The 11065-nt window shown below is 29.6% G+C and overlaps 1 protein-coding gene across 1 annotated transcript; it reads right to left on the bottom strand.

The window, feature by feature from the left end:
* Positions 1-1648: 1648 nt before the first annotated feature.
* Positions 1649-7190, bottom strand: LOC129903260 (metal transporter Nramp5-like). The gene is made up of 13 exons (XM_055978768.1): positions 6999-7190; positions 6814-6892; positions 6420-6460; positions 6242-6320; positions 5547-5651; positions 5092-5201; positions 3791-3972; positions 3623-3692; positions 2897-3070; positions 2691-2795; positions 2378-2509; positions 2203-2298; positions 1649-2072 (listed from the first exon to the last, which is right to left on the bottom strand). Exons 1-13 carry the CDS (start codon positions 7101-7103, stop codon positions 1758-1760), a joined length of 1593 nt encoding a protein of 530 aa, XP_055834743.1. The 5' UTR covers positions 7104-7190; the 3' UTR covers positions 1649-1757.
* Positions 7191-11065: the final 3875 nt, after the last annotated feature.

Here is an 11065-nt window from a genome sequence, read left to right as displayed (position 1 = left end):
GTCATTTTTTTCACTGTCAAAATAGACAAACTGTCTTAATATTTCAAAATATCAGACTTTTTACAAAAACAACGATGAAGTTTTTATATTCTTTAAATCATTGTACAAGTATGAATTTTAATATTCCAACGAAGTTTTTATACTCTTCAAGTCAGAATATTTATTTCATATGGAGTAGAAAACCACACAGGTTTTAGTCTCTAAATACAGAATACAGTTTAGTTAGAAAAACCAAAATAACAATAATTTCCTTAAGATTGTTAGTAAACTGTATTGTAAATAATAAAACAGTAACAATAACTACTGAAAGTAATAAAATACAGAATCTGAAAAATTAATGTAAGAACAAAATTGAGCCCACTGAATGCACAGTGTGTCCTTAAGGAAATTATTCCCCTCAACGTACCTAAGGTTTTTGGAATTTTTTCTCCCAGGATAGAACGGTTTACTCACCAAAATAGAGGTACTGCAAATTCTGGTGACTGCGAACCACTCGAAAGCTGTATATCACACGAGTTTTAGGAAGTGCAGAAAGAAGAAGAAGAATATGGTATTTCATAAATTTCGTATTGAACATTCTAAGGATTAACAGATATATATAGACTGTTTACACCTTTTAAGAAAAGACATCTGTTGGGAAAAGGTTTGCAACTTTTCGGACAAGGTTGCAACCTTTCAAAAATTCGTTGGAAAAACGGAAGGAAATATTTTTAAATTAATCCGGAAAAGAAATGGGTCGCGGGTTAGAATTTTTTCACTTAATTAATTAAATAAATAAATAATATTAATTAATTAACATTTAAAGGAAATTTGATCCAAAAATCATATCAATTGACCAAATCCAAATCCAAAGCCGTAGTCGAGCGACGACGACGACGACGGCGCGAGGGGAGACCCTCTTCTTGACCTTTTAGCAACATGAAGGAGTACTTCTATTTTTAAGTAGGAGACTTTTCCTTTCCACCACTTATGTGAGACCAAAACTTATTTAATAAAGCAAGAGAGAACATATCATTTTTCCCTCCACTTTTTTTCCCTTCAATTTCTCATTCAAACTATCAATTAAACCCAATAAACAATTCTTAAAGTTTTACTTCCTAAAAAGGTTAACATCACATAGCATATGAACTTGGCTAGCAAGAACCTTCCCATTATATATGGATCAACAAAGTGGGATGAAGAACGTAGCTCACATCTCAAACCTCTTTCACCATGATGCACTGTTAATCGCAGGGTTTTAGCTGATGCTGATAAATGAATGGATTGGACTGAATTTGAGTTAGAATTGTCATGATTAGATTCAACCACCGCACAATTAGCTACATTGATCAACGTCAACATTTGGATGAAAGAATTTCTTGTTTGTTGCTTATAAGTGCCAATTTTACCTATTTTATAGAGACTTCAACTAAACTCATTTTAAGTTCATTTTGAACTTATTGCCATAAGTTCTTGTTAGAACTTTACCAATTTTGTCGTCTTTGTGCAATTTAGCTACTTCCATGATACAATAGTACAAATTTTAAGAAACAATTAAAATGAAATATTATATTTAAAATAACAATATAATGAGAAACAATCATAAAAATAAGTTATTTTAACGCGGGATGAAGTTGGATGTGAGAGATTGCTTGCTTACTCGAAGTGGAAGGGTTAACAAATTCAAGATTTTGAGAAATTTGAAATTGCACCATGACACAATGCACATTATAATTTTATTATTAGACTAAGCACAAAATTAAGATGAAAAAAAAGACTTATTGTGGCAATGGGATATCAGCAAGATCCTCTCTATAAGGAACACGATCTACTAATTCCATACTGTTTGTTCCATTTTCCATATGATCATCCTTGATTGGGGCAATGTATGTGACAACAGTGTCTTTTCGAAACATAAGATAAATCACTGATAGAATGTATATGGCCATCAATGGAAATACTACGATCCCAACCAACACATTTCCAACTTTAGGCAAATTGTTGCTCATCAACCAACCAACGAAAGCCGTGCTTAGGTAGTAGATATTGATGCCGATGATGCCTAGTCCCAGAATCCACGAGATCACGATAATCTACATGGTCCAAAAAATATATATATATATATATATATCGATCAGTCAGTTTGTCTAAACTTTCAAAATTCGCGTATTTTGAGAACAACATTGATCCAATATTGTAGAAATGATAAAGCTGTTAGCTTACATAAATTGAGTTCTTGTGTGGTCCCAACTTGGTGGAACTGCTGCTGAATTTGAGCAGTGGAATGAGAGCAAATGGAAGTTCAAAGGAAAGTATCATCTGAAAAATGTCCCTAAAAAAGTTAATTTTTTCGATTTGCAAGTGTTAAAAAAATTGGAAAAAAATTCGTAAAATATACCGAAGCAATGATAATTAGCCTGCCAGCCCCAGATGGTCCTCCAATAATTGACACAACAAGGCTTGGAGTAATAGCAATAAGCCTAGTAAACAAGTTCCTTAACCATGTCTTCATCTTAAGATCCAAAAATCCCTATTTAATTCACACAAAAATATAATACGTAGACATTATATATATATATTCAGAAATCTAATTGAATTCTATAAAAAGAACTTCTGTCTTCTGCTAAACACAATGAATTGAACTCATAATTCATTTGATGTTTTTTATGATTACATTGGCAATAATCTGAGATTTTTTTTTTGACACTTACTTGCATGATAAATTGGCCAGCATATGTACCAGTAATGGTAGAGCTTTGTCCCGAGGCTAATAATGCAATGGCATAAACAGTAGAACTTGATTTTCCAAGTACATTCTGTAAATTAAAATTAAAACTTTTATAAGTAGTTTGTTCTAATTAAATGATCATTTTTCAGAAAAGAAATAAATAAATAAACTAAGGGATTGTAGTAAAACCTTGAGAAGAAAAGAAGCAGAGTTCAATGTAATATCACTACAACTTTCTTTATTTTGGTCTGAGAGATTGTCAGCTCCACAAACAGTACCAGATACAGATACAACTGCCACATTGATTAGGAAGGACACAAACAACGCAAAACCGCTCTCTATTAGGAAGAATTTACACGCGTCCTGCAGAAATGATCAGAAAATTCAATATGACATCAGAGTAATTAGAGGTCTTGAATTCAAAGTTTCACTTTAAGACATTAATTTAACAAGGGAAAATGACATTTTTCAGTCATCATGTTATTGCATAATTCAGTTTTTTTCTTCTTTTTTGGGGTTAGGGGAAATGGGAGACATGATTATAATGTGGGGAATCGAACTCTCACCGACGAAAGTTCAGATAGCCAACCAACTGAGCTATTCAGATTTTCCGCATAATTCCTCTATTAATCCTTGTGTTATCAGACATAACATATTTAAACTTTAATTAAATAATAGGGATGATTTAATCTTGCGTTGAAACCCAAAAAATATCCTTAATTTCCCTTAGAGCTTTTTAACAATCCGTTTAGCTTAGTTGAACCCTATTAGGAATTGGACCAAACTCACTCATATTGTGTTTTAAGGGTCAAATGTGCTATGTTTGATAATGCAAGGACTAAAAGAGAAATTATGCAATAATACAAGGACTACAAATACTATTTTCCCATTTATCATAAAAGATTTCGAACTTACATTAATGCCACGAACTGAGTTAGGTATCTTCCTAGACAGTACAAGCGCAGAGTGAAGAAAGAGATTGTGTCTGTAAAAGAAAAAAACCAAATGATAAACAAACATGAGTAACTGAATTTGATCTCCGATACACAATCAAACAAGGTAAAATTAGTCATGAAAACGTACGGCATGACGAGAGCACCCAACAAGGCGATAGCATCAGCGGTGGCTCCGTCACCGTTGAGCTTAGGAATGAACATTCCTTTGAATAATTCATTAGCAGGAGGTTTCACATAACTCATTTCTCCAAAGAAACAAGCTGCCATTACGAACACTAGAATTGCTATTAACAATTCTAACTTCCTAACCTGCATATATACAAATGTAATTAATTAATAAAACTTTAGTCTAACAAGACAATTAGATGGTTTGGTTATTACTCAGCTACTTTAATTTCATTTTTCAACTTTAATGACGTGATAGAATGTTTGGAAGATACAATACTCTAAGCTTCTTTAATTTCATTTTCAATTTCGAGAAGAATATTTTAACAAATAACAAAATTAAACCAAAAGTAATATTCTCAGAAATAGTTGTGAAAATAACAACAATTAGATAAGATGCTTTTTTCCATATTTTTCGTATTCAATTCCTGAACCTTCTAATTTACCTAAATAACATATGTTGATAGTTCGAGAAGGTTCAATTGGCCAAAATGAATTTCTAGATTCGCAGATTTATCGACATCAAGTTCGTAAAAAGAACCAAATTTCACGAAACGGAGAAGAGAAGGATAAGTTGCGCACTTTAGGCCTGCTCCAGGTCAGTCGCTCAAAGAAAGAAAAGTACGTCGTGAGCTGTAGGCAGGAAAGAGAAAATAGAGCGATTGGGAGTTTTCACGCCAGGAACCGCTTTGCCTCCTAACTTTGTTCTATTCTATTTGCCTTCTCCAACATTTCCATAAATGCGGATCACCTTCATTTTTTCTATTACTAATGACGTATTCTTCACCCTTTTATTAAAAATTATATTTAAAAAATAATCAGAATACAATCAAGAAGAAGATGCAAATCATAAAGAACAATTATAACTAGCTAGTGGATTACCTACGCATCCAATTGTTTTAATTGTAAATATTATAAATAAAATATCTGATAAGTTTGATTGAACATATTTAATTTACCGAACTAAAGTTTTTTTTAGATAGAAGGTCTAACTTTTAGTGAATTATTTAGATACCTTATTGAGTGGTTTAGGTAATTGACTTGAATTTCACAATACATAGGGCTTAAGAGTCACTTCTTCCAATCCATAATAAGTGTTCATTTAACTTTTTTATTTTGATCCAAAATAAATACCCGTTTACATAATCAAAAAAAAAAATTATTGCAAAAGTTAAAATTTTATTCCCTTTACTTCTAATTATTATATTATAATTTTATAAAACTAAAAGATGAAGGGTTTTAAAAGAAATAGAGGAAACTTACACCATATCTCTGCAGGCCAATGAATAAAAGAGTACTGACACCAGTGCAAAGAACTCCAACCCAAACAGGAATATGGAACAATATATTAAGAGCAAATGCTGTCCCAATCACTGCTAGTAAGAACACATAAATAAATTATTTAAAAAAGAGTTAGATAAATAATGACCTTATACTTTTAATATAGAAGTAAATATGTTATTATATGTATATATTCATGTAATAATTAATTCAAAAACCTAAACAATAAAAAATAACTCTATATTATATAAGGCAAGTACAGTATAGAACATTATTGTGATAGGTAAAACTAAAGATTCTATCATTTTTCTAAATTTTACAGAACATTATTGAGTTGGTATATATAATTGGATTATTAATTTCTATTTTTCCTTTAAATTAAAGAAAAGGTATTATATATGTTTAATTAAATAATTAGAAGGGTTAAGAAGTGTTGCCTTCAGGAATATCTGCAGCTATGACAGCAACTTCAGCTAGCAACCATAAACAGTACTTAACAAATACTGGATATTCAGCCCTGCATAATTCTGATAAATGTTTCCCTGGAATTTTTTTTTAAAAAAAATCAAATGAAATTCCATAGAAAATATGCAATTCTAGAATGTGAATGTTTAATTAATTATTTGGAGTTGTTTGGTTGCTGGTTAAGAAATGAGTTATTTATATATAAAAACTAACATAGTTAATACTATGTTTGGTAGCTTTTTAGATGTTTTGTATAAAATTCAACAAAACAATATTCGTTCTTTGGTTATCATTTTACCATCCACATATATAAAATATATATATATATATATATATTATTCTTTTTCATCCATTTAAAAATTATCATTTTCTTTTTTAGCAAGTCTTTAATTTCAACATTCTATCTAGCATGTTTAAGACCATAAAATTAAAAATATTTTAGACCAGAAGATTCAAAAATCTTTTTTACTTTTTAAAACTTTGTGCCAAGTGAAAATAGGTCAAACAAATTGAAACGCAGAAAATTTAAGTTATATAAATTTTTATTTTATGCGAGATGAAAGATGGAATAACTAATTAAATTCTACAAACTAATTTTCGTATTACTAATACCCGGCTTAACTCTATTCAACAACCAAACGACCCCTTAATGTTTTGACTAACTTACCAGTGCTTACTCCAAGATTAGCAGCAAGTGATTGAATAATAAGAGCAAATATCAATCCAATGAGAATCACCCAAAGAAGCTGAGAAATTGAGAAACAAGTAATTATTAATTAATTAGACATATATATCTATTAGCTAAGCTTTTTTGTCCATACAAAAGTTTCTCATTTTTGCTTTACCTCATATCTATGGTTTGCTCCTGCTTGCAAATCAGTTTCCACTGTACCATTAATTTCCAAGAATAACAAGTTAGTATTACTTTTAAAACAAGAAAAAGTACACATAGATTAAAATTTTAGGGATGAAAATAAATACTCACTCCGTCTCAATTTATGTAGCACCTTTCGAATTTTTGAGATTCAAACAAATCTATATTTGACCGTAAATTTTTCATATATCTTTTAAATATTTTGAATTGTCAATTACTGTGACTTATAGTACTTTTTACATAGTTGAAAAAGTTTGAAGATTCTATGCGTAAGCTTTTTGGTCAAACTTAAACTGTTTGACTTTCAGAAAATGAAACGTGTCACATAAATTGGATCGGAAGAAATAGTACGAGTGATGACTTACAATTCCCAGGATCAAGATATGCCAAGGAAACAAGGAAACCTGGTCCCACATATGCAAAGAAGTTTTTCCAGCCATGTTTCTACATAATTAGGCAAGTCTTTAATTTTCATGAGAAATATTTTCAATATTTTGGGAGGTCTTAATTAAAGATTATATAAGGATGATGTAGATTAAAAATAAGAAACCTGGTGATCATTATTAGGATTTGTGGAAGAAGGTAATGGACTCTCAGTTACTGCCACAATTCTCTTGCTTCCTCCAATCACTTGGTTTTGCTGTTCATTCTCCATTTCTTTTTCCCTTTTTTCTCTCTTTTTTCACTCACTTTGACTACTAAACTCTTTGTGTTTACTTTAATGAGACTTAGATGTGTCTCCTTATTTATAGTGAACTAGTTTGAACACATTCTTGTTGTGATGTGATGTCAGGTAATTGAGAAGGCAAGGAAAGTTGTGGGATTGTTTTTGTTTTGATTAATTTCTTTATTTGGATGGTGGGGGACGTGTGGAGAATGCGTGTGCATGTGGTGTTTATACCAAATGAAACAATTTAACCTTAGTAGTTATCAACTAATTAAAGTGAAAATATATACGTATATCATTTGATCATAAATAAGTGATAAATATATGTATGAAAGAGTACTACACGTATTTTATATTCATTGATTTAGTATAAATATTCTTTGAATTTAATTAATACTCCCTCTATTCCATATTAACGGAATTTTAAAGCTTTTTTCATTGTTCAAAATAATTGAATTGTTCAAAATTCAAGAGAAATGTTTGAATCTTTTTTCATGTTTACCCTTTCCATTAATGAAATTTTGTAATTTTCTAGGAGTTAAACTGCACTACTTACAAAGTTATTCTCCAATAAGAGACAATTTGTATTTATGATTTCACATTGAATCATCTTTATGAGGCTAATTAAGCATAAAGGTAATAGAGGAAATTATGGTTTAAAGTTTGTCCTTAATTTTTTTTTTTAATAACTTTTGAAAATCAATTAATATGAAATTGAGGGAGTAATTAAGAATAGCATAATACATGACATCAAGGTGAGTCATGGGGCATGCCATTTGGGCAAGAGGGAAGTCTCCTTTAGTTCCTAACAACTTTAGATATTAATTAGGATAAACGATCAAGCTGTAGTATTTTTAAAAAATAATAAATAAATAATCATTCTAGTTCTAACTATTAGTCTGTTGCTACTAATATAAAAAATCCAATCCAGCCAATAGATATTAGCTGATTTGCTGTAACTATATTGGTTGAATCTCCTATAGAATAGGGACTTTTTTTATATATATATATGATTAGTTTCCGTTTTATTCTTTAAAAAATTGACTCAAAAGTTGTACTTTATTAAGTAGGCTATCACAATTTTGGATATGGAAGGTGTAACATTTTAAATGCTGCCTTATGGTTGAGATGGAACATATTAAACCTCCCCCCCCCCCTCCCAACATCAATGTCAAACCTACTAATGAAACAACAAGATCAATTTATTATAATTTATACTCTTCCTCTTTGATTGTTATGTTGTGTTTTGCAAGAGTAAATTTGATTAATTTGTAAAGTTAAATTAGATTATATTAATTTAATATTTTAAAATAAAATTTTAGATATTCAAAAATTATACGAAAAGTACTATAGATTGCAATTTTTTTCATATCAATATGGTGAAAAAATACATCTTAAATATTAGTCAAAATTCATAGAGTTTGACACTCAAAAACAATTATGACAACTAAAAAAAAATAGAGGAAACTTAACAAAATTGATAGCCTAAAGTTAAATCTTAATAAGCGGTCTCAAATATATTTAATAAAATTTGCTATTGAGTGCACCGTGCATCTCATGCCCTGTACGTGCATCCAACGTAAATTAGTAAAAAAATAATTCAAATCGTATATATATTATTGTTAAACATGTGTGCGAGGTATACATCTAAAGTAAAAAACAAAATAGTGCAAGCTTAAAATGATGATGATGATCCTATTTCAATAGACTAGATAGTTAAACTCGAAACAATCGAAACATTGTTTAAACTTGGGACAATTGTTTCTTGGAATAGTTTATTGAGCATAAGAGACTAGTATTATGTAACAACTCTCATGTCCGTTTTGTGATTTTCGTATGTTTTTCACGTTTTATCCTTTTCTATAGTTTCTGTTTGGTATTTATGACTTGTAGGGATGAATGACATGATTTCTAAGGTGATTGGACGGATATGGGGAAGTGTTCCAATTTTGAAGATTTGAAAGTTGAAAGATTTGACCAAAATTCAACATTCTAGGTAAACGAGTCTGGAATGGAATTCCGACTGTTTCATTAGGTCCAAAAGATAATTTTTGAGTTGGTGTGATAGTTGGTTTGAATCTCAAGGCTTTCAGGAGTGGTTTGGGTGATTGGTTTAAAATTGGAAATTTAAGAAACTTAGGGGTCGTTTGGTGTGAAGAATAACATCAAATAGTTTTGAGATAAAATTATGGTGCCACTTAATTTTGTTGTTTGGTTGGAAAATCCGGAATAACTTATCCCGAGATTAATAATTAGTACTGAGATAAGTTATTCCTCTCTTGGGTGGTATAGTAATTCCGGGATAACTTATCTCGAGATAAAATAAAGAAAATGACAAAAATATCCCTTTAAACCCTTTTTATATATCACTTTTCACATTCATGTATATTTACATTATTTTTAATACCATGTATAATAACATTTACAATCTTCACTACTCCTTATTTTTATGATAATTCTTTATATTTTTTAATTGAAAAATTAGGCTATACAAACATAATTTTTATTTATTAATTTATTTGACTAATTCTCATGTTTATTTATGTTTTGATTTCTCTACTACTAAATTACATATTTTTAATTATATATTTTTCTAGTCACTTGAAAGATTGTATTTTATATATCAACTAAAATGAAAACTTTAGTATTGTACAATTTAAGAGTGACATGTGCTTAAATGAAGTGATATAAATAATAAGTCATCTTTTACTTTAACAAATTTAAGATGAAAGTTCTATCTTTAAGCTAAATAAGATGAAAATTTTATTTTTAAGTACATATGGTACCATTATGAGAATGCACACACAAAAATATTTAAACTAAATAAGATGAAAATTTTATTTTTAAGAATGAATAACTAAAGCTTGCAAAGAACATATAAAAAACTAAATAAAGTGAAGGATATATTTATAAACAAATAATTTGTTCTTAAAATTTATGCAATGTATACTATTTTGAATACAACAAAATAAACCATCAATAAAAAATAATTCCAGCATAACTTTCATTCAAACCAAACGACCCCTCAGAGTTGACTTAGATAAACATTTGATCAAGACGTCTCCGGATCGACAATATAATGGTTCAACAGGTCCAAAACGTTGTTTTCAATCAAGTTATATATTTGGTTTGTTTTCATTGGATTTCGAATGAGATCCGACGGTTGATTTCGTGTTAGATCTGATTTTGCGCCATCTGCGCCCTTGAGTTGTACCTGAGGAGTTGCGCCTGGGAAGGCGTTGCGACGAGGAATGTTTCACAATCAAGTTATATATTTAATCTTTTTATTATTGTTTTTGAACATGAATTTTATGTATTATTTTTATATTTGTGTATTTTATTTGTAGGACTAAAATGATGTAAAGATGAAGAAATTTGGAGCACAAATAATTTTTTTTTAAAAAAGAAATCAAATAAGGAAATCAAGCAGGCATGTTAATAGATTAAATTTAAGAAAAAATCACTTATATACACAACTTATTTTATCATATTCTCTAAAATTCATTATCATTTGAAAAAATTACAAAAATTTCTACTTTCTCCTATTATCTGATACATCACTGTACGCGTTGTATCGGGATATCCGATACATCACTTTACATAATATAATACGTGATATATCAGGATGTATGTGATGTTTTCAAAAGTGCCATAAAAAAGGAATTTTGAATAATTTTTAAAAGAATAAGGATAAAGTATAATTAGAAAGAATTATTATGATAAAATTTACTAAATTTAATATAATAATATATAATATACAAAAAGTGCTGATGGAAGGAGGATCAATGCAATTTTGACTTACTTGCCACGTGGAAATATTTGAAGGCAAAGCAAGTTGAGGCGGCGGAAGTAGCAACAACTCGAAGGCGGCATACAGTTCGCAAACTCAATTTGGATTTTGGGTTTCTCAATTTGTTTTAGACTTAGTAATTTTATTGAGATTTTTTATA

The sequence above is a fragment of the Solanum dulcamara genome, chromosome 9 (assembly GCF_947179165.1).
Source record: "Solanum dulcamara chromosome 9, daSolDulc1.2, whole genome shotgun sequence".
NCBI lineage: Eukaryota > Viridiplantae > Streptophyta > Magnoliopsida > Solanales > Solanaceae > Solanum > Solanum dulcamara.
This window is presented reverse-complemented; position numbering and strand designations above follow the sequence as displayed.

Bases quoted from the DNA above. Each gene is read 5' to 3' on its own strand.
- LOC129903260 (XM_055978768.1), bottom strand. From the start codon at position 7,103: ATGGAGAATGAACAGCAAAACCAAGTGATTGGAGGAAGCAAGAGAATT. The intron at 6,893-6,998 runs GTTTCTTATTTT...CTAATTATGTAG, and splicing joins ATCCTAATAATGATCACCAG to AAACATGGCTGGAAAAACTT. The intron at 2,796-2,896 runs GTTTTACTACAA...TTTAATTTACAG, and splicing joins CTGCTTCTTTTCTTCTCAAG to AATGTACTTGGAAAATCAAG.